The sequence below is a fragment of the Mobula hypostoma genome, chromosome 29, assembly GCF_963921235.1.
Source record: "Mobula hypostoma chromosome 29, sMobHyp1.1, whole genome shotgun sequence".
Classification (NCBI taxonomy): Eukaryota; Metazoa; Chordata; class Chondrichthyes; order Myliobatiformes; family Myliobatidae; genus Mobula; species Mobula hypostoma.
Genome location: NC_086125.1, coordinates 28,455,028 through 28,479,528, shown reverse-complemented (window position 1 = coordinate 28,479,528; position 24,501 = coordinate 28,455,028). Strand labels below are relative to the sequence as shown.

At 45.5% G+C, this 24,501-nt stretch overlaps 1 protein-coding gene across 10 annotated transcripts in view; it reads left to right on the top strand.

The window, feature by feature from the left end:
* The window catches only part of LOC134339507 (nuclear factor 1 X-type-like), a 423,369-nt gene that overhangs the window by 385,194 nt on the left and 13,674 nt on the right, over positions 1 to 24,501 (top strand). For all 10 annotated transcript variants that reach the window (XM_063036098.1, XM_063036099.1, XM_063036092.1 and 7 more), the window contains one exon: positions 3,654 to 3,745. In XM_063036098.1, the coding sequence (XP_062892168.1) occupies positions 3,654 to 3,745 (92 nt within the window). The remainder of the gene's footprint in view (positions 1 to 3,653; positions 3,746 to 24,501) is intronic.

Below are 24,501 nucleotides of genomic sequence, written 5' to 3'. Positions count from 1 at the left end.
TAGATCGAGTGGATGGTCAAAGACTTTTTCTCAGGGTGGAAATGGCTAATTTGAGAAGGCATAATTTAAAGGAGGTTGGAAGAAAATATTTGAGGGGGGGGTATCAGAGGTAGGTATTTTACACAGAGATTAGCAGGGACATGTAATGGTCTGCCAAGGGTGGTGGAGAGGGACACTTGAGAGTCTGTTTGATAGGCACTGAGTAAGCTAAAAGGCTGGCATAACATTGTGAGCTAAAGGGCTTGTACTGTGCTGTACTGTGCTATATTCTCTTTTCAAGTTACATCACAATATTGAACATTAAGATTAAACATGTCAGTCATTCCTTATGACCACCCTTCATCCCAGGAATCAACCTAATAAATTTTTTTGCTGAATTTTCTGGAGAGCAAGCATGTTCATCTTTGAATAAAGAGAGCACAATTCTCTGTATAATCCTGTGACTTCAACAATACCCTGAACACTCCCCTACACTTACCCTCCATTTCCTTTACAAATCACAACAAAATCTTATGGTTTTGTTAACTGGAGTTTGCGAGACGTTATCTTGAAACTTTCAGCTTCTTAATTTGACATCTAAAATTAGGGGAGTATTTTTCAACCATCCATTCTGGATCAAAGTTTGAGTCAGATAAAGAACATACAACAAGGGATTTAAGCTTCCAGGAGCAAGAGAGATTGGAAAATAACTCCTTGCTTAAGCTAAATTAAAATTCTCTCCTTGACTTGTGAATCTGATCAATGTACAGCTATCAATGCATCCACGTCCAAACAGTTGGAGCGAAGGCACTAGTTGATTTAATCATATCTCCTCCCTAACCTTTGCAAGGCCAATTATTGGTCCGTGACAATCAGCTCATAAGAAATCAGAGCAGAATTTGGACAAGCAGCCTAAAAATCTGCTCCAGCATATCATCATGGCTGATTTTGTTCTTCAACTTCATTCTCCTGGCTTCTTGCAATAAGTTAAAAGAAAGTCACAGTAAATGTATCATCAAAGTACATATATATTGCCATATGCCTCCTGGAGATTCACTTTCTTGCAGGAATTGACACAAAAATAGATAAATAATTTAGAATTTCTGAAAAAATATACATAAACAAAAACTTACAAATAATCAATGTGCAAACGAAGACAAATTGAGCAAATAAAAACTAAATAAGATCTGAGAACATAAGATGTAGAGTCCTTGAAATTAAGTCTGTAGGTTGTAGAGTCATTTCAGAGTTGTGTTGAATGAAGTTATCCACGTCAGTTCAGGACCTGATGGTCATAGGGTAATAACTGTTCCTGATCCTGGTGGTGTAGAACTTAAGACTCCTGTACCCCCTACCCAATGCTAGTGCCAAGAAGGGAGCATGGCCTGGATGTCGGGGGGTCCTTGATCATAGATGCTGCTTTCTTTATGCAGTGCTGCATGAAAATGTGCTCAGTGGAGAGAGGGCCCTCCTTGTAATGGACTGGGCTGTATCCATCACTTTCTGTAGCCTTTTTGCGTCCCTGGAAACTTAACCCCCTTACGAATCAAAAGCCTATCAACTTCTGCCTTGAATACACCCAGTGACAAATACACCCAGCCATGTAGAAACATAGAAAATCTACAGGACATTACAGGCCATTCAGGCCACAATGTTGTGCTAACCATGTAACCTATTCTAGAAGCTGCCTAGAATTTCCCTACCGCATAGCGCTCTATTTTTCTAAGCTCCATGTACCTCTCTCCAAGAGTCTCTTAAAAGACCCTACTGTATCCACCTCTACCATCTTCACTAGCAGTGCATTTGACCACTCTGTGTGAAAAACTTACATCCCCCTTCTACCTACTCCCAAGCACCTTAAAACTATGCCCCCTCATGTTAGCCATTTTAGCCCTGGGAAAAAAGCCTCTGGCTATCCACATGATCAATGATTCTCATCACCTTATACACCTCTATTAGGTCACCTCTCATCCCCCGTTGCTCCAAGGAGAAAAGGTCAAGTTCACTCAACCTATTCTCATAAGGCATGCTCTCCAATCCAAGCAACAATATTGTAAATTTCCTCTGCACCCTCTCTATAGCATCCACATTGTTCCTGTAATGAGGTGACTAGAACTGAACACAGTATTCCAAGCGGAGTCTAACCAAGGTGTGGCAATGAATTCCACAGATTCATCATCCTCTGGCTAAAGAAATTCCTCCTCATCGCAGTTTTAATCAGAATCAGAAATGGATTTGTTATCACTGACATATGTGTGAAATGTTTTGCTTTGTGGCACCAGTACAGTGCAATATATGAAATTACTATAAATTACAATAGTAAATGAATTGTGCAAAAGATGAATAATGAGGTCATATTCACAGGTTAGAACACAGAACATAGAATAGTACAATACATTACAGGACCTTCGGCCCACAATGTTGTGCCGAACCTCAAACCCTGCCTCCCATATAACCCCCCACCTTAAATTCCTCCACATAGCTGTCTAGTAGTCTCTTATACTTCACTAGTGTATCTGCCTCCACCACTGACTCAGGCAGTGCATTCCACGCACCAACCACTCTCTGAGTGAAAAACCTTCCTCTAATATCCCCCTTGAACTTCCCACCCCTTACCTTAAAGCCATGTCCTCTTGTATTGAGCAGTGGTGCCCTGGGGAAGAGGTGCTGGCTGTCCACTCTATCTATTTCTCTTAATATCTTGTACACCTCTATCATGTCTCCTCTCATCCTCCTTCTCTCCAAAGAGTAAAGCCCCAGCTCCCTTAATCTCTGATCATAATGCATACTCTCTAAACCAGGCAGCATCCTGGTAAATCTCCTCTGTACCCTTTCCAATGCTTCCACATCCTCCCTATAGTAAGGTGACCAGAACTGGACACAGTACTCCAAGGGTGGCCTAACCAGAGTTTTATAGAGCTGCATTATTACATTGCGACTCTTAAACTCTATCCCTCGACTTATGAAAGCTAACACCACATAAGCTTTCTTAACTACCCTATACACCTGTGAGGTTCTTGGACCTTTCAGAAATCTGGGAAGACGGTGTTCTTGAAACATTGAGTGTGAATCTTCAAACTCCTGCAGCTCCTCTCTGGTGGTAGTGACAAGATGCCTGGATGGTGAGGGTCTGTGGTAACACACAAAATGCTGGAGAACCTCAGCGGTATAGGCAGCACCTATGGAGAGGAACAAAAGGGGTATGAGTACAACCTGGCAGGTGATTGATGAGACCAGTTGAGGGGAGAGGTTAGTGGAGGAGAGGGGGATGAGGTCATAAGTGGAAGAGGTAAAGGGCTGAAGAAGAAATCAGATTGGAGAGGACAGTAGACCATGGAAGAAAGGGAAAGAGGAGGGGAACCAGAGGGAGGTGATGGACAGGTTTTGAGGGAAGGGAGAAGAGAAGGGGTGAGAGGGCTACCAAAATGAAAGACAAAGAAAACGCCTCCATTGAACCTGCCTGACCTGCTGAGTATTTTGTGTGTGTTAAGATTCCCAGCATCTGCAGAATCTCTTGTGCACCAGGACATAAGTAGCTTTTCTCCTTTAGAACAAGAAAGCCTAGGTATGAATGGACAGATATGGATCAGCAGGGAAGTTAGATGACATTTTTCTATGACCGTAGGGATTCTTCCTCAGCTGACTCTGATCTTCACACTCTTTCCCTCTGACAGCATACTCAACGCCTAGCTCCTCATCTGCGAACCGATTCGTCAGCATTGGACCACGGGATGGGAACTTTGTAAATATCCCGCAGCAGTCACAGGTGAGTGCATTGTTCTTTTATCCACACAGCGGTGACTAGACTAACCAGCAGAGACCAGAGCCCCACACAACTTCCCACTTGGTTACAGTCAGCGTGCAGACCCCACTTACAGGGTTTCCTTAGGTATCAATAGCTGAGCACTGGTGACACAGTTAGACTCCGTTCCATGTTTGGACAGAGACATGGGACTATACATTCAATGGCTGCTTTATTAGGTACACGAGTGGAACCCAGTGTGATCTTCTGGTGCTGTAACCCATCCACTTCAAGGTTCAACATTTTGTACATTCAGAGATGTTCTTCTACACACCACTGTTGCAACAGAACTGCCACTCACTAGGTGATTGTTTTGTGTCTTTTGCACCATTTCTCTGTAAACTCTAGAGACTGTTGTGCCAGTTTCTGGGATACTCAAACCACCCTGTCTGGCACCAACAATTTCTCCACTGTCACGGTCATGTAATTCACATTTCTTCCCCATTTTGATGCTTGGTCTGAACAACAAGTGAATCGCTTGATCATGCTTATTATGCATTGAGTTGCTGCCACCTGATTGGCTGATTAGATATTTGCATTATCGGGCAGGTGTACAGGTGTACCTAATAAAGTGGCCACTGAGAGTATGTTTTTAATCTGGCTCGTTTCTTCAAAGCAATCTACCAGATGCAATCTAGAAGCTAATTTTTTACCAGCCAACAGAGCTCAGAAGTAAGGAAGGTAGTTCCGGTGTCATGAGTTCAATCCTGTTCTCTGGTGTTGCCCGTGTGGAGTTTGCACCTTCTCCCTGTGTCAATCCAGTTTCCCTTGTGGGTGTTCCTGTTTTCTTCTACTGACAGGTCAGTAGTTGGAATTGGTTTATTGTTGTCACATGCACTGAGATAGAACAGGAAGCTTATCATGTGTGCTGTTCATACAGATTCTGATTAATTTTTTTTTAATCATACGTACATCAAAACATAGAGTGAAGTGCATTGTTCTCATTAACAACCAACACACTCAAAGGATGTGCTGGGGGCAGCCCGTCGTCATTATCAGATCATCACACAGGTAGAACAAGGTAAAACGTGAACAACTACAGGGAAAGCGTAGTGCAGGTAAACATAAACATGCAAGGTGATAATGAGGTAGATTGTGAGGTCAAGAATCCAAGTTATTGTGCTAGAGAACTATTTAGTAGTCTTATAACAGCAGGATAGAGACTGTCCTTCACCTGGGTGATATGTGCTTTCCGGCATTTGTATCTTTGCCCGATGGGAGAGGGGAGAAGAGAGACACTTAAATTGCTGCTGCAAATTGCCTGGATTATGGGGAGTGTCGACAGGAACGTAGGAAGAATAAAAAGGGATTAGTCTAAATGGGTGGATGATGACTGCTGCCAATTTGATTGGCTGAGGGGCTTGTTTACAGTTTATGTCATTCTCCAAGTGGACATCAAGAGGTGTGGGTTCAAGACCATAAGATATAGGAGCAGAATTATGCCATTCGGCCCATCAAGTCTGCTCTGCCATGACGAGGGGAATTTAAATTCAAATAAGAAAGTAATTCAGGATTTTACAAAATTGATGAGCACAAAACCGCAAGACTGTTGTTTATTATTAAAATAATAGCTCAATAATGTCATGCAGTTTTTCCACTAAGGTTGAGTGAGACTAGAACTAGTCATGGGTTAAGGATGAAAGGTGAACTGTTTAGAGGGAACATAAAGGGGAACTTTTTCACTCAGAGGCTGGTGAGTGTGTGGAATGAGCTACTATAGGATGTGGTGGATTTGGGTTTGATTTCAACATTTAAGAGAGATTTGGATAGGTACATGGATGGGAGGGGGATGGAAGACTATGGTCCAGGTGCAGGTCAATGGGGCTAGACAGATTAATAGTTCAGCATTGACTATTTGGGCCAAAGAGCCTGTTTCGGTGCTGCAGTATTCTATGTCTCTGTGACATTATAGAACGTAAATCCATACAGCACAGTATAGGCTCTCTGGCCCATGATATTTTGCTGACTTTTAACCTAGTCCAAGATCAATCTAGACCTTCCCTCCTACTGCACCCTCTCCTTTTCTGTCATTCATGTACTTACCTAAAAGTAAAAACCACACAGATATTTACCACTGACTGATGACCTCCTAATGTATCTCCTTCTACCACTACCTGTGGCATGTGTTTCACACCTCCACCATTCTCTGCAAAAACCACACAGACATTTACCACAGACCTATGACCTCCTACCTCTGATAACCCCCCCCCCATATAGAGGCACAGGAGAGTAGTGAAGGAAGAACGATAGAGGAAAAAGTGGGAGAAAGGAATGACAGGGAGAGAATGAAAAAGATAGGAAAAGACTGAAGGAGTGAGAGAGATAGATGGTAGAAGAAGAGTGAGAGGGCAAGGCAATGATGGTGAGAGAGAGGAAGACAGAGAAAGGGATGGAGTGGAGAAGGAAGCAAATATAACAAGCTTTACTTTAAAAAATGCTGGTGAATGCAGCAGGCCGGGCAGCATCTATAGGACGTTTCGGGCCGAGACCCTTCGTCAGGACTAACTGATAGTAAGAGTAAAAGTGGCGGGGGGTGGGGGGGAGATCCGACATGATAGGAGAAGACAGGAGGGGGAGGGATGGAGCTGAGAGCTGGAAAGTTGATTGGCAAAAGAGATATGAGGCTGGAGAAGGAAGGGGATCATGGGACAGGAGCCCTAGGGAGAAAGAAAGTGGGAAGGGGGGGGGAAGCCCAGAGGATGGGCAAGGAGTTATAGTGAGAGGGACAGATGGAGAAAAAAGAGAGGGAAAATAAGGGGAAAAGAAAAAAGTAATAATAATAAATAAATAAGGGATGGGGTACGAGGGGGGGGGGTGGGGCATTAACAGAAGTTAGAGAAGTCAATGTTCATGCCATCAGATTGGAGGCTATCCAGACAGAATATAAGGTGTTGTTCCTCCAACCTGAGTGTGGCTTCATCTTGACAGTAGAGGAAGCCGTAGATAGACATATCAGAATGGGAATGGGACGTGGAATTAAAATGTGTGGCCACTGGGAGATCCTGCTTTTGTCGGCCAGAATGTTGCGTTCACCAGCACGTCGACTGTACCTCTTCCAATAGATGCTGCCTGGCTTGTTGCGTTCACCAGCACTTTTTATGTGTGTTGTTTGAAATTCCAGCATCTGCAGATTTCCTCATGTTGAAGCTTTACTTTATTTTGTCTATTCTTTCAGTGGAACCTTTCCTGCATCTTTTCTTCACACCAACCTCTTCACTTTACCACCAACGTGCCTTCTTTTCCAAGGTGTTAGTGAGCGGAATAACAAAACAAAACAAAAAAAGAATGCAGAGCTATACAGAGGAATAACTGGGAATGAGAGGGGGTGTAGTGGGAATGGCTCAGGCCCGCAGCTGAAGAAGGAATGCTTCAGCTGGGACTATGGTGCCAAAGGGGAACATCTGGGCCTCTGATGTTGAGTGTGTCATGAGCTTTGTGAATTTGTATCATTACATATCAGCCGCGGCTGGGTCAGTACAAAGGAAAATTACCTCGGCAAAATAATATTTGGAATTCTCTGGAAAATAAAAGTGATTTGTTTTTCTCGGAATCTGCCAGATGGAGGATGAATGTTCACTGTACTTCATAAGCGTCCCTTCTCTCATTATACACATAGCCCCATCAACCATGTTCCAGATTCTCCATTGGGAATGTGGTCGGAAGCTGGGTGGTCGGGTGAGGCATATTCTGTCTGCATGTCTCTCTAGGTCTGTGCCTCTTACACATTGGTTGGAACCCATTGGCTCTTTATAAGGTCTCCCATTCTTGTGGCGCTCTTAGAGGTTAAATTTACAACGTGCACACCTGTGGTGGATGTGAGTGCATCACAGTGGTACTCTGTCCAGTCCAGGGCAGTGTCATCCCTGGACAAACTTGACAGCCATAATATCACACCTTAACGATGGCCTTTGGAAGACTGAAAATGCATGGAAAGTCTGACAGAGATGAGAAACATAGTGAAAGGGAAGGACTTACACTTACAGGGTGCCCTTCATAACTTTAGGACATCTCAAAGTACATCATGACCAACTGATTCTTCCTTCTCGGACTCATAATGCCCCCTTCTGTCATCCAGACCAGGATCAACTCAACAACATGTACCATGGGCTCAACATTTTTGCTTCCTGCCATGCAGCTACAGCCCACAAGCTCACAGAGGGGTTATTTTCCATCAGGGTTTAATTTCAGTTCATTGGTTCCTAGAAGTTTGCAAGTTAATCATATTTGGGCTTTGTCCAACAAATTAGCATTGGCTCTGTATTTTCTGGCTTTTCATCTTGGATCTTAGGCATGTTTACTGGTTCCCTGCAGCTTCTATTCTAAGCATAATGGCTTGTAGAAAGGTTAATTGAAGATTGGCAGCACTAATTGATGGAGGGTAGTGTCTGGTTCCATTATCCAGGAGGGTATCTGTCCACCAAGCAGGTAAGGGCAAACAAAATGAAGATCCCACAAATACAAGTGCAACAGTTAATTGCCGAAAAGTTTAACCCCAGTTGGAAGTGCTAAACGAACTGTAAGGAAGAAAAACTGCATTGCACTCTCTCTCCAATATACATTCCTTTGGAATCAACAGAAACTCAGTAGAATGCCGTGATAGAGCAATGGAACGCATTAATTTTTTTATCATTTATTTTTCAGCACGACAGCATAGCAGTTAATGTTAACACAAATACAGTGCCAGCAACCTGGTTTCAATTCCACTGCTGTCTGTAAGAAGTTTGTACGCTCTCCCTGTGACCATGTGGGTTTCCTCTCAGTGCTCTGGTTTCCTCCCACATTTCAAAGACGTACAGCTTAGGGTTAGTAAGTTGAGGGCATACTATGTTGGTGCTGGAAGCGTGACAACACTTGCGAGCACATTCTTAGACTGTATTGGTCATTGTTGCAAACGATGAACTTCACTGCGTGTTTAGATGTTTCGGTGTGAATGTGACAGTTAATAAATAAAGCTAAAGCTAATCTCTCTCAGCACTGTCCCAATTGCCAACCACACCCGGGATAACTGACAGCAACAACTAACCTGCCAACCAGCACATTTTTGTGATGTGGGAGCAAACTGGAAACCCATAAGAAGAAGGTGCAAACTCCACACAAACAGCGCTAGAGGTCATGATTTAATCCAGGTGACTAAGGTGTCTTATGCTCTGACGTCCTCCCTCAAACAAAGTCAACAGAATCGGGTGGTCAGCCTGTGATCTCTTTGATGCTTGTGGGATTTTGCATCTTATGTCACTAGTCTAACTTCATTCCCATCCACTCTGCTTACGGACTGTCCCACTTCCATCAGGGAAGAAGCTAGTCAGTATCCATGCCAGGACTACGGTTACTTCCCCTAAACCATCAGGCTTATCAACACCTCCTCCCATTAACCCATCCCACCTCTCCCCACCACCACTACATACACATCACTTAGCATCGCTTAATGCATATACAATCAGTCCATGGATAGAACAGTTGGTCAGTGATGCAAATGATACATCGATGTGTATGTTGTGTTTGAGAGGATTACTTCCATACTTCATTTTTTTAAATTTTTTTTGTGTTTTATATGCTTATTGTGTTTGTTTATGTTGCACTGGATCCAGAGCAACAATCATTTTGTTCTCCTTTACACTCGTATACTGAAGAATCTTGAATCTTGAATTCCAAAGGTATATGATTGGCCTCTGTGTGCCTCAGGATGTCCCAAGGTTGTAGAAAGTGCAAGCCTTGCTCTCCCTTCAAACTTGCTCTGAAAGTATCTGCTGGTTGAGCTGAAATGTTTGATGGGAAGCAGCTGTGTGTGTGTGAACCCCTGCTGACTTGCTCGCAGCTTTGTGCGATGGGTTTGGAGAACCTATCTTCTTGTGTCATGAAACCACACATAGCTTGTGACATTTAGATAAGACACATTCAATGGTAACCATTAATGCTTGGTGCACTAATGGCTTGGCTGCATGCCCTGGATTAATGAATAGATTCCATATGCTACCACTATTGTGCTTGGAAATAGTTCTGGGCCATACTTAAAAGAATCTCAGGCAGCAACTTGAGGGGAGAAGGGGTCACGTGTCATCTGAAACCTGCGGTCCACTCCCACACGACACAGAGAGAAGTCCTGAAGAATATTGTCAGTGTCACAAACGCAGCCCGTTCTTGCGTCCCTTCCTCTTCTGCCTATTAAAGGTACTTGATGCAGCTCATGAATGGGTTGATGTCGAGTTCCTTCTAATCAGATTTTCTTTTGCAAGCATCTTCATCAGATGGCAGCATGCACAATCACAGAGCTCTCCCAGTCTCCAATCAACAGTGAAATTTCTTGTCCTGTTCATCTTTCCTGTGATTAAGAACACTGCTGATCACAAAGAACACTAAAATCTGCAAGAATATCTTGCTAGGGAGTAGGATAATGAATTTGCTGCACAGTTACAGACTACTGCATGGATTGGGTCTTTGATCCATGCTGTGGACTGCTGGAGTGGGCCCTTGATCCATGCTTCAGCCTGCTGGAGTGGGCCCTTGATCCATGTTGCTGCCTGCTGCAGTGGGCCCTTGATCCATGCTGCAGCCTGCTGGGGTGGGCACTTGATCCATGTTGCTGCCTGCTGGAGTGGGCCCTTGATCCATGCTGCAGCCTGCTGGAGTGGGCCCTTGATCCATGCCCCAGCCTGCTGGAGTGGGCCCTTGATCCATGCTGCTGCCTGCTGGAGTGGGCCCTCGATCCATGCTGCAGCCTGCTGGAGTGGGACCTTGATCCATGTTGCAGCCTGCTGGAGTCGGACTTGATCCATGCTGTGGCATGCTGGAGTGGGCCCTTGATCCATGCTGCAGCCTGCTGGAGTGGGCCCTCGATCCATGCTGTGGCCTGCTGGAGTGGGCCCTCGATCCATGCTGTGGCCTGCTGGAGTGGGCCCTCGATCCATGCTGCAGCCTGCTGGAGTGGGCCCTCGATTCATGCTGCAGCCTGCTGGAGTGGGGCTCAATCCATGCTGCGGCCTGCTGGAGTGGGTCTTGATCCATGTTCTGGCCTGCTGGAGTGGGGCCTCGATCCATGCTGCAGCCTACTGGAGTTGGTCTTGATCCATGTTGTGGCCTGCTGGAGTGGGTCTTGATCCATGTTCTGGCCTGCTGGAGTGGGTCCTTGATCCATGTTGCGGCCTACTGGAGTGGGCCCTCAATCCATGCTGTGGCCCGCTGGAGTGGGCCCTCGATCCATGCTATGGCCTACTGGACCGGGCCCTCAATCCATGCTGTGGCCTGCTACATCAACTCAGGAAAGCGGCTGTCAGAATCTGAGTGCAAGTGTGTAGAAGCATAGTAAGTGCTTTGATATTCAAGTGAAACTTAAAGTGGATCCCTGCAGGCTGGCACTAACATCCAATTGCTAGAAAATAAACTGGATTACCTGCATCAGCATCTGAACCAACAGGAAATGAGAGACTGCTGCACACTCGTCCTGAAAGAAACATGGCTCCAGGGCACATCTCCAGACTCAGCCATCCAGCTAGAAGGCCTAATCTCCTTTTGAGTCAACAGAAATGCTACTACCTCCAGCAAGACCTGAAGAGGATCTGCGTCAGGAAGAACTGGTGTACGAATACCTCAGTAGTAATGGCTCATTGTTCACCACAGATAGAGTTTTACTGGTAAAGTGCAGTCTCTTCTAGTCACTGCCATTGTGATTGTTGCTGTTTACACCCCTTCCCCTTTGTGACACCAGGCTCACGCGATGCATGTGGCAAGGCAAACAAACCGTAACAGTTTACAAGTGCACTCAACAGCAGTGAGGCTTCCCTTCCCGGTAGGCTGAACGCTTTCCAGGAAGATTTGGTGCAATGAATGATGGCAGATTGAGAAAGTCCCCTCTCCCCCGGAGCTCCGGCCACAGCTGAGGTGAGGGGGATCCCACCCAGGGTTAACACACGTAAAGCAGTGGAGCTGGACAACGTACCTGATCAGGTGCTGAGGGACCGCGCAGCCCAGCTAACAGCCATCTTAGTCCCTGCAGGCTTCAAGGCAGCAACCATCGTTCTGGTGCCCAGGAGAGTGACGGTAACTGGCCTAAGTGATCACTGCCCAGTGGCACTGACTGCAACCATCATGAAGTGCTTAGAGCAGCAAATAATGGATCATATAAAATCCCACTTTTCAGTTCCATTGAACCCTTTACGGTTTGCCCACCACTCAAACTGGTTCACTGGTGATGCCACAGCCTCAGCTCTCCACTCCATCCTGTGTCACCTAGAAAACGATACCTTGTACGTCAGGATATTTAACACGATCATCCCTGAGAGGCTGGTGGGTAAACTGTCCTCGTTGGGACTCAACACCTCCCTCTGTAACTGGCTCTTGGACCTCTGGATGGAAAGACCCCAGTCAGTCTGAGTTGGGAGTAACTTCTCAAGCTCCATTGTGCTGAGCACTGGTGCCTCCCAGGGCCGTGTGCTCAGTCCGCTGCCGTTCACACTGCTGACTCGTGACTGCACGGCCAAAAGCAGCTCAAAACGCAAGGCTTCCTGCCTCCATTCTAACAACTTTCTACAGGAGCATCATTGAGAGTGTCCTGTCTGTCTGAGTCATTGTGTGGTGTGGAAGCTGCAAGGCATCAGACCTCAAGACTATGCAGAGGACAGCAAAAACCAGGGTCTCCCTTCCCGCTATTTATACTTCATACTTTATTGTCGCCAAACAATTGATACTAGAACGTACAATCAACACAGTGATATTTGATTCTGCGCTTCCTGCTCCCTGGATTACAAATCAATAGTAAATATTAAAAATTTAAATTATAGATCATAAATAGAAAATAGAAAAATGGGAAGTAAGGTAATGCAAAAAAAAACCGAGAGGCAGGTCCGGATATTTGGAGGGTACGGTCCAGATCCGGGTCAGGATCCGTTCAGCAGTCTTATCACAGTTGGAAAGAAGCTGTTCCCAAATCTGGCCGTACGAGTCAGATTGTTGATGCTAGAGAATGTTTGAGCATTTCAGATCTCCTGGGATCTTTATGCTCAGCGGTCTCTAAAGTTTGCTGAAAATGGTGTGGAAAGCAAAAAACATACAGTGAATGGCAGTTCTGTGGGCAAAACACCTTGTTAATGAGCGAGGTCAGAGGAGAATTGCCAGACTGGTTCAAGCTGACAGGAAGGCGACAGTAACTGAAACAATCACATGTTGCAACAATGGCGTGTAGAGGAGGACTTCTAAATGAACAGCACATCGAGCTTTGAAGTGGATGGGCTACAGTAGCAAAAGACCATGAAATTACACTCCGTGACCATTTAATTACGTTCCTAAAAAAATGGCCACTTTGTGTAGGTTAAAGTCCACCATTGAGAAGAGGGCCTCTTTCTTAATATCTGATGCATTCACCCGTAGATGTGGTGGCACATTCTCAACCAAATACCCCCTCCCTGGGAAAAAGATTGTATGCTCACCCCCACCTTGCCATTATCCCCCCAAAAGACAGGACGTCTGCGTCTTTTAAAGCTTGACGGGGTACAGTATGCTTTATGATTAACTCATCGTGGTGCACAGACGTAGCGTTTCAGTCTCAATCCTGCTCATCAGACCTGGGGCATCCAGCAGTCAAGTGTTCACCATTTTATCTGCCGAGGGAGGTTTCTGCCATCCTCCTGGTAGCAGTGTACATTCCTACCTCTGCTCAACGTCAACAGACACTGGAGTAGCTGGGCACTGTGATCAGCAGTCATGAAACAGCGCTCCCTGATGCTTGCCCTATCGTTGCGGGGGATTTCAACCATGCTAGCTTGAAGAAGTCTCTGAATACCTTCCATCAACCTACGGAACCAGAGGAGCCAACACACTTGACCACTACTGTTATACCATCATCAAGAATGCTTACCATGTCATCCCATGGCTGAAATTTGGTGAGTCCCATTGCCTGTGCGTCTACTCTTGGCATATGGGTAGAGACTAAAGACCGGAGCACCAGTGGTGAGGGCCAAGAAGGTACAATCGAGGGAGGAGGAGGAATGCTTACAGGACTGCTTTGAGTAGGTGGACTAGACAATATTCAGGGATTCGTCTTTGAATCTGAATGAATACGCCACAGTTGTCACCGACTTCATGAAGACCTGTGCGGACGAGTGTGTACCTTCAAGAACTTATCGGACATATCCAATCCAAAAGCCAAGGATGCCCCAGGAGATTTGTGATTTGCTGAGGGCTAGATCTGTGGTCTAAGTATGACCAAAAGAAGGCTATTTTAAGCATTAAAAAAATTCTGATTGAAGTTAGAATCAGAATCCTATTACCACCAGTTCTGACAGGGTTTTTCAGGCCATTACTTCCTACAGCTTGAAACATAACATCATGAGTTGCTCAGATGCTTCACCCCCAGATAAGCTCAATGTTTTTTATGCACGCTTTGAACGAGAGAATGAAGTTACACCTCTGTGAATCCTGTCTGCATCTGGAGACCCTGTAATCTCTGTTTCGGAGGCTGACATCAGAACACCTCTGAAGAGGGTGGCCCCTTGCAAGTCATATCGGAATGGTGTACCTGGTAGACAACTGAAAACCTGTGCCATGACAGTCATACCAGTGCCCAAGAGGGGCAGAGTGAGCTACCTCAATGTCTTTCACCTTTTACACTCACATTTACTGTGATGAAGTGGTCCGCAGCAGGGATGATTGATAAGCTCATGGCCTAAGGTAGAAGGAGATGAGTTATTAACCTCAAATTTTCTGCATAATCACTCAAGGAGTTGAACTTATCAATCACCCCTACTGTGGACCACTTCTGGAAGTCCAATACTTCTACAAAGAAGGGATCCATATGCTCCACGATCGCTGGACTAAGTGTGTAAATGTAGGAGGGAACTATGTTGAAAAATAAATGTGCTAGGTTTTCTAAAATTGACTCCTTCTACCTTAGGCCACAAACTTATCAATCACCCCTTGTACTTTGAGAGGTTGGTCATGGCCAGAATCAACTCCTGTCCAAGCAAGGTCCTGGACCCATTGTACTTTGTCTATTGATACAATAAGCAAGGTCCTGGACCCATTGTACTTTGTCTATTGATACAATAGGTCTACAGCAGGTGCAATCTTACTGGTTTTTCACTCGACCATGGATCACCTAGACAATAGCAACTATTGTTTATTGATTACAACTCAACATTCAACACAATCATACCCTTAGTACTAATCAACAAGCTCCAAAACCTGGGACTGGATTCTTGACTTCCTCGTCAGGAGAACACCGTCAGGGTGGATCAGAAATAGCACCTCCTTCTCGCTGACAATCAACACTGGCGCATCTAATGGGTGTGCTCCACCCATGACTGTGTGGCTAGGCACAGGTCAAACGTCGTCTATAAATTTATCGATGGTACAGCTGTTGTTGGCAGAATTTCAGGTGGTGACGAGAAGTCGTACAGGAGAGAGATGGGTCAGCTGACAGTGTTTCAGCAGTAACCTCAGACTCATTGTCAGGAAGGCCAAGGAGTTGACTGTGGACTCCTGGAAAGGGAAGTTGAGGGAACACAAATGGGTCCACATCAAGGGATCAGCAGTGGAAAGGCTGAGCAGTTTCAAGTTCCTGGGAGTCAACATCTCTGAACATTTATTCTGGGCCCAACAAACTGATGCAAATACAAGGAAGGCACAACAGTGGCTACAGTTCATTAGGAGTTTGAGGTGACTAGATATGTCCCAAGTATTCTATCAACAACAGATGTACCGTGGAGAGCATTCTAACTGGTTGCAGCACCATCTGGTATGAAGAAGCCACTGCACAGGGTCAGAAAAAATGCAGAAAGTTGTAAACTCAGGCAGTCCCATCAAGGGCACCAACCTTCCTAACATTGATGACATCTTCAGAAGCATGACCAAAACTGTACACAGTACTCCAGTGTGGTCTCACCAATCTTATATAACTGCAACACAACTTCCCAACTCCCATACTCAATGTGTTGACTGATGAAGGCTTGTTCACCATGGTTAAGGGTAGGGTAGCTCTGTTGGTCAAAATGAAATAAAATCCTTAGAAAGAGGTGATATATGATTGGAAGATGTAGAATCCTTGTGGGTAAAGTTAAGAAACTACAAGGGTAAAAAGACCCTGATGTACTTGGATCCAAACAGTAGCCAGGATGTGGGATAGAAATTTCAACGGGACATAGAAAAGGCATGTGAAAAGGGAAATGGTACGATGGTCATGGGGGATTTCAATATGCTGGTAGATTGGGAATATTAGGGTGGTGCTGGATCTAAGAGGGGGAGTTTGTAGAATGCCTATGAAATGGCAACTTAGGGCTGCTTATGGTTGAGCCAACTAGGGGAAAGGCAATTCTAGATTTAATGTTATGCAATGAACCAGATTCGATTAAGGAGCTTAAAGTAAAGGAACCCTTAGGAGACAGTTATCATAATATAAAAGAACTTACCCCGCAGTTTTAGAAGGAGAAGATAAAGTCTGATGTATTACAGTGGAGTAAAGGGAATTACAGCAGGATGAGAGAGGAGCTGGCCAAAGTTGATTGGAAGGGAACACTGGCAGGGGTGATGGCAGAGCAGCAACGACTGGAGTTTCTGGGGGAAATGCGGAAACCGCAGGATAAGTACATGGCGAAGATGAAGAAGTGACAAGGGAGGTCAAAGGCCGCATAAAAGCAAAAGAGGGGGCATAAAGTATAGCAAAAAATAGTGGGAATTTAAAATAGTGGGAAGAATTTGAAAACTAACAGAAGGAAAACTTTAAAAAAATATATAAAGAGAGAAAAGATGGATAAGCTAGCCAATAGTATAGAAGAGGATACCAAAACATTTTTCAGATACACAAAGAGTAAAAAAGAGGCATGAGTGGATTTCAGACCGCTGTGGAACAATGCTGAAGAAGTAGTAAACAGGGACAAGGAGATAGCAGATGAACTAAATACGTATTTTTGTTAGTCTTCACTGTAGAAGACACTAGCAGTATGCTGGAAATTTGAGGGTGTCAGGGCAGAAGTGCGTATCATTGCCATCACTAAGGAGAAGGTGCTTGGGAAGCTGAAAGGTCTGAAGGTGGATAAGTCCCGTGGACCAGATGGACTACACCCCAGGGCTCTGAAAATGGGAGCTGATTGTGGAGGCATTAGTAATGATCTTTTAAATATCACTAGGTTCTGGAATGGCTCCAGAGGACTGGAACATTGCAAATATTACTGCACACTTTATGAAGGGAGGGAGGCAGAAGGAAGAAATTATAGACCAGTTAGCCTGACCGCAGTGGTTGGGAAGATGATGGAGTTCATTCATTATTAAGGATGAGCTCAACGGGCACATGATAAACTAGACAAGAGTCAGAACGGCTCCCTAACAGTTTCTCTTGCCTGAGAAATCTGTTGGAAATCTTTGAGGAAATAACAGACAGGATAGACAAAGGAGAGTTAATAGATATTGTTCACTTGGATTTTCAGAAGGCCTTTGACAAGATGCTGCAAATGGGGCTGCTGAATAAGGTAAGAGCCCATGGTATTACAGGAAAGATTACAGGGATAGAAGATTGGCTGACTGGCAGGAGGCAAAGAGTGGGAATAAAGGGGCCTTTTCAGTTGGTTGCCAATGACTTGTAGTGTTCTGCAGGGGTCAGTATTGGGACCACTTCTTTTCACATCACATGCAACTGTTTGAATGATGGAATTGACAGCTTTATGGCCAAGTATGCAGACAATACAAAGAACGTCGGCTAGTGTTGAGGAAACAGAGAGTCTGCAGAAGGACTTAGACAGATTGAGAGAATGGATAAAGAAGGAATATAGTGTAGGGAAGTACATGGTCATGCAGTTTGGTAGAAGGAATAAAGGTGTAGACTATTTTCTCAATGGGGAGAAAATTCAAAATTAGAGTCGCGAAGGGTCCTGGAGGTTCTTATGTGGGAAACCGTAAAGGTTAACTTGCAGGTTGATTTGGTGGTATGGAAGGCAAATGCAATGTTAGTATTCATTTTGAGAGGACTGGAATATGAGTGAAAAGATGTAATACTCAGGTTTTATACGGCATTGGTCAGTCCACACTTGAAAGTTTTGGGCTCATTATCTCAGAAAGGATGTGTGGTCGTTGGAGAGGGTCCAGAGGAGGTTCACAAGAATGATTCTGAGAAAGAAAGGGGTATGAAGAGTGTTTGATGGCTGTGGGCCTGTGCTCGCTGGAATGAGGGTGGATCTCATTGAAACCTATTGAATAATGAAAGGCCTAGATAGAGTGGATGTGGAGAGGATGTTTCTTATACTGGGGGAGTCTAGGACTGAGGACACAGCCTCAGAATAGAGAAAGCTCCGTTTAGAAAAGAAATGAGGAGGAAGTTCTTTAGCCAGAATGTGGTGAATCTGTGGAATCCATTGCCACAGACAGCACTGGAGGCCAAGTCAGTGAGTATGTTTGAAGCAGAGGTTGATGGGTTCTTGATCAGTCAGGGCATCAACGGTTACAGGGAGAAGGAAGGAGATAGATCAGTCAAGATGGAATATTAGAGCAGGCTCAATGGGCTGAGTGGCCTAGTTCTAATCCGATGTCGTAAGGTCCTTTTCTCTCCACACTCTCATCAACCCCTCTGAGATTCCACCACGTACTTGCACTAGGGACAAAATACATAGTCCAGTTAACATACCAAGGCCCATATGTGAGGAAAGCGGAGCACTCAGGGAAAGCCATGTGGTCACAGAGAGACGTGTAAATTCCACACAGATCATGACTGACCCCAGGTCTCTGGAGCTGTGACTTGCTGTTCTATCAACTGGCCAGCTATGCTGTCCATACTAACCTGCTTTGTTAAACTATGTCTGAGAATCCACTCGTTTCTTCTATCACCTTTTTCTGTTAATGCATCAACAAGTTTAATTAGCTTCAAAAGACACCACTGGTATTCTACAAATCTGTGCTGTTCCAGAACCAGCTCAAAGGTTTAGCCACAGCCAAGGAGGAGAAGATTCCTCAGGTAGTGATGTACCTATATGTCCACTTCCTTGTGGGGGGGAGGCCACTGGTCTGGGAAATGTTGTTGGAGCAGCCCAGGAGTGTGTGTGTGTGTGTGTGTGTGTGTGTGTGTGTGGTGTTTGTGTGTGTATACTGTCCAGCTCTGCTCTAGTCCTCTTCCTACAGCTGAAAACCAGTGGACTTTGGGTCAGGAAGGATTTGCAGAGACTAGACCGAAGTGGCGACTTGTTCAGGTTAATATGCTGTGGCACAGAACTACTCAGCAGTATGTGCGGAACAAACTCCCAGGCAAAGAGACACAGACATAAAGAATTCTAAAATGATTCAGCACCTGTGGGGTTAAATTGCAGCTCGCTGTAATTCTCCCAAGTTTGAAAATGATTTATATAAACTGTTTCACATTTCTGAAGAAATCTCTCAGGGGAGAATCGTGAGGAACTGGACTCTAGCCCCTCCTTCGTTTTGTTAACCCGAGTGTCAAACGCGCACACACAGCATAAAGTCTCCACTGGCACTGGTTGTGGTCTCGGGGAGGTTTGGCAAGCCAGAGTTTTGCACACTCGTAGAAGCAAACTTTGTGAACAGTTGTGCTGGCCATGGCCGGGGTGCGCAGTTGTGGGTTGGGGCAGCCGGAGAGGCAGGAAGAGAAAGTTTCTTCCTGGTGACAGTCACGTCTAGTCTGTCTGGTAACCCGGGTAACCAGACATGATGCAACACAAAGTTGAACTTGAACTTGGTGGGGGGGGGGGTTGGTTTGATGATGAGGAGTGGGGCGGAGGGGAAGGCACTGAAGGAGTCGTCAAGGAAACAACAGAGAGGCCCTCTTGTAGCTGATGGTTTCTGTGCTAGTCCAGACCCGGCTTTGCAGGGAGAGTTAACTCAGTGCGGAGAGAATTATAAAGGAACGAAACACTGTAAGGCAGAGGAGCAGATTTAGGCCATTCAGCCCATCAAGTCTGCTCTGCCATTTCATCGTGGATGAATAGTATCCCTCTCAATCCCATTTTCTTGCCTTCTCCCAGTACCTTTGACACCCTTACTAATCTAGAATTTATCAAACTCTGCTCTAAATATACCAAAGGACTTGGTCTCTACTGCTGTCTTTGGCAATGAATTCTACAGATTCCCTACCCTCTAGCTACAGAAGTATCTCTTAATCTCTGTTCTATAGACTAAGACCAGTGCGCTGCGCCAAAGAGCACGATATGAGGTTATTCTTACCTCGGCCATTAGGCTCTATAATGAATCATCTGTAGCCGGGGAAGTGATGACCTCCTCCTGTTAGACTGTTTGTGGTAACTTATTTTTATTCTTTCTATTTCTCTTCTAATATTTAGATTTGTGTACTTATAATGCTACAGTGACACTGTAATTTCCTTTAGGATCAATGAAGTATCTACTTATCCTTCGATTCTGAAGCTGTGCCTTTTGGTGCTAGACTCCCCCTCTACAGGAAACATCCTTTCCACCTCCACTCTATCTTGGCATTTCAATATTCCATGGATTTCAATGAGATCCCTGCCTCGTTCTTTTAAACTCCAGTGAGTACAGGCTCAGAGCCATCAAATGCTCTTCATTTGTTAACCCTTTCATTCCTGGGATCATTATTGTGAATTTCCTCTGGATCCTCTCCAATGTCAGTGCATCCTTCCTTAGATAAGCAGCCCAAAACTGCTCACAATACTCCTAGTGCAGTCGGACCAATGCCTCGGAAAGCCTCAGCATCGCATACTTGCTTTTATATTCTCGTCCTTTCGGAATGAATGCTAACGCTGCACTTCCTCACCACCAACTAAACCTGCAAGTTAATCTTTAGGGAATCTTGCACGTGGACTCCCAAGTCCCCTACACCTCTGATTTCTGAACTTGCTCCCTTTTTAGAAAATGGTCTATGCCTTAACACAGGAGAGGAGGTAGGGACAGCCCTGGCACCTGGAGGGCTACAAACTACGATGTCGTTCCCCTCGCCTCTCTGGGTGTTGCTGAGACACAGGAGGACATTAACTCCTGTAGCCCATTTCACACCCCCTGCCCCTTAGACTCCATAACCTTTAACAGCCCTTCAGGCACTTCTGAAGCAATGCACAAGGTGCTGGAGGAACTTAGTGAATCAGACAGCAAACTATGGAGGGAAACGGACGATATGCTTTGGGTCGAGACCCTTCATCGGGACTGAATGAGCACCATCTCAGAGACCACTCCTGGTGAAGGGCCTTGACCCGAGACATCGACTATCCTTTCACCCCCACAGATGCTGTTCAACCCAGAGTTCGTCCAGGAGTACATTGTTTGTTTCTGCAGATTCCAACATCTGCAGTCCCTCTGTCTCCAAATACTTGCACAGTGTGGTCAGCGTCTCAAAGCAGGAAACACAGTGGTTCGACTGAGTACAGCATGATCCTAGAAAGCCCAACATGACCATGACCAAGTGGAGAGGGGGGAGTATTAAAACTCCGAGGAAGGGAAGAGCAGCAAGGTTAGATTAGATTCGTTTTATTTATCAGATGTACATCAAAACACAGAGAGAAATGCGTCATTTGTGTCCATGACCGACACAGTCCGAGGATGCTCTGGGGGCAGCCAGCAAGTGTTGCCATGCTTCCGGCTCCAACGTAACATGCCCACAACCTCCCAACTCTAACTCGTGCATGCTTGGAATGTGGGAGGAAAGCGGAGCACCCGGAAGAATCCCAAGCAGTTCTGGGGAGAATGTACAAACTCCATGCTGACAGCAGTGGGAATTTTACCCCGATCTTGCACCCGGCCAGTGTTGTGAGATTGGGAGGACACTAGCTACGGGCCTCGCGGTTAGTGAACTATACAGGAAAGATTTTGATCTAAAAGTCAGGCTATGGCTAAATGGAAAATGGGCCAAACACTGGCAAAAGCCACAAATTTAGTCGGCCATCTTGATCTGCATCACGTGGTCGAGCGGAAGTGCCTGTTTCCATTGTGTCTGACCCCGCGACTCTAGAAGTGGTTTGCAGGCAATATTGGAATTAGCTGTGTGGTTGATCAAAAGCAGAGAACTTTAGGTTGCAGGAGGGTGAGGGCAGTCGGGCCATTTGAGTAGGAAAGTGGCAAATGGAGTTTAGAGGGTTATGGTCCAAATGTGGGCAGATGGGACAAGGCAACAGAGTCAGCATGGATGAGTTACATGTCTCTGCTGTGCGGCTCCATGAATCTAAGCATGAGGTGCTGCTGGGGGAAGCAAACGTATAATAAGTATTGAGTAGTGCGATGGAACAGAGTGACTTTGCAAAGTATGCCGAAGATCCTTCAAGGCAACAGGTCAGGTCAATAAGATGACTGAAAGGTTGGCATAGTAATGTAGTGGTTAGCACATGGTTGTACAGCTCCAGTAGTCGCGGCTTGGGGTTCAATTCCTGCCACTGTCTGCAAGGCGTTTCTGTGTTTTCCTCGTGCAGGTGCTCCAGTTTCCCCCCACATTCCAACCACGTACGGGTTAGGGTTTGTAAGTTGTGGGTATGTTACGTTGGCACTGGAAGCATGGTGACAATTGCGGGATGCCCCCAGAAAATCCTCAGGCAGTGTTGATACCAACAACACATTTCACTGTATGTTTCGATAGTTTGATGTATAAAGCTAATCTTTATTGTTAATATTAAATCATAGCTGTGATGGGGCTGAATTTCACCTCCAGCACAGCTCAGTTGTCCTGCAGATTGACCAGTGCTGGATCCAAGTGCACACATTGCAACACTGGTCTCTACACACTTGTGCATGTTTGAAACGTGGCAGAGATATTCTGCCTTCACCACCCTTTCAGACTGCACGTTCCAGGTTCCTACCGCTCTGTGAGGGAAGGAAACTGACCCCTCTCTCTCCTCCAGTTACTCTGAATCTCTGCCCACTATATTGTGACCTCCCCGCAGAGGGAGACAGTGGCATTGTATGCATGAGAAAGGGGTTTTCCAATATGAGTCAGACCACCATAAGACAACAAGACACAGGAGCAAAATTAGGCCATTTGACCCATCGAGTCTGCTCTGCCATTCCATCATGGCTGATTTATTATCCCTCTCAACCTCACTCTCCTACTTTCTCCAGCCCTTACTAATCAAGAACTAATCAACCACTAATTTAAGTGTATTGAATGACTTATCCTCCATAGCCATCTGTGGCAATAAATTCCACAGATTCACCACTCTCTGGTTAAAGAAATGTTCTTCATTCCTGTTCGAAATGGACTTCCTTCCTTTCTGAGGGTGTGCCCTCTGGTCCTGGACTCCGCCACTATAGGAAACATCCTCTTCATACCCTCTCCACATCCACCCCATCTAGGCCTTTCACCATTCGATAAGTTGATCACTGTTTACAGTTCTACTCACCATACAGTAAGAGATCTGTGAATGGAGGGGCGTGGAGGGATATGTGAATGGAGGGGTGTGGCAGGATCTGTGAATGGAGGGGCATGGAGGGACCTGTGAATGGAGGGGCGTGGAGGGATCGGTGAATGGAGGGGCATGGAGGGATCTGTGAATGGAGGGTGTAGGGATCTGTGAATGGAGGGTGTGTAGGGATCTGTGAATGGAGGGTGGAGGGATCTGTGAATGGAGGGTGTAGGGATCTGTGAATGGAGGGTGGAGGGATCTGTGAATGGAGGGGCATGGAAGATTTGGACCTGAGACATTTACCTTTGAGGAATTTTGGATGGGCTGGGAACATGGAACATGGAACATTACAGTATAGACCTTTCAGCCCGTCTAATCTAACCCTTCCCTCCTACACAGGTAGTAACCCTTCATTTTTCTTTTGTCCACGTCCATAATGTATTTGCCTTTCCCACCACCCATGGCAGCTTATTCCATACATCTACGGCTCTCTGTGTAAAAATCCTACCTCACACCTCTTTCTCCCTCCCCCCAACACCTTAAAACTGGAGGAAATTCTGCCCTAGGAAAAAGTCTCTGGTTATGGGCTGGACTTCACCCCCCACCCCCAATTTGGTCATTTATGCAGACTTGTCCTTTGCCCTTATCTCTGCCAACTGCGTTATTCCCACGGCAGGCTCTGCGTCGTCAGTTGTTGAAACACTGTTAATGACTCATTGCGTTAGAGCAGTAATTTCAGAGGAACTGATTCACCAGGTGAGAAAAAGTGAAATGTCTTTGCAAACAAAACTCAAAGACTACATGCATCCAGAATAATTTGCTCTAATCCTTTTCCTCTCCCCTTTTTGTCTGCCTATATCCATGAACATAGAAACATAGAAAACCTACAGCACAATACAGGCCCTTCAACCCACAAAGTTGTGCTGAACTTGTCCCTACCTTAGAAATTACTAGGCTTCACCATAGCCCTCTATTTTTCTAAGCTCCATATACCTATCTAAAACACTCTTAAAAGACCCTATTGTATCCACCTCCACCACCGTTGCTGGTAGCCCAGTCCATGCACTCACCACTCTCTGAGTAAAAAACTTACCCCTGTCATCACCTCTGTACCTACTCCCCAGCACCTTAAACTTGTGTCCTCTTGTGGCAACCATTTCAGCCCTGGGAAAAAGTCTCTGACTATCCACACGATCAATGCCTCTCATCATCTTGTACACCTCTATCAGGTTTCCTCTCATCCTCCGTCGCTCCAAGGAGAAAAGGCTGAGTTCACTCAACCTGTTTTCATAAGGCATGCTCCCCAATCCAGGCAACATCCTTGGAAATCTCCTCTGCACCCTTTCTATGGCTTCCACATCCTTCCTGTAGTGAGGCGACCAGAACTGAGCACAATACTCCAAGTGGGGTCTGACCAGGGTCCTATATAGCTGCAACATT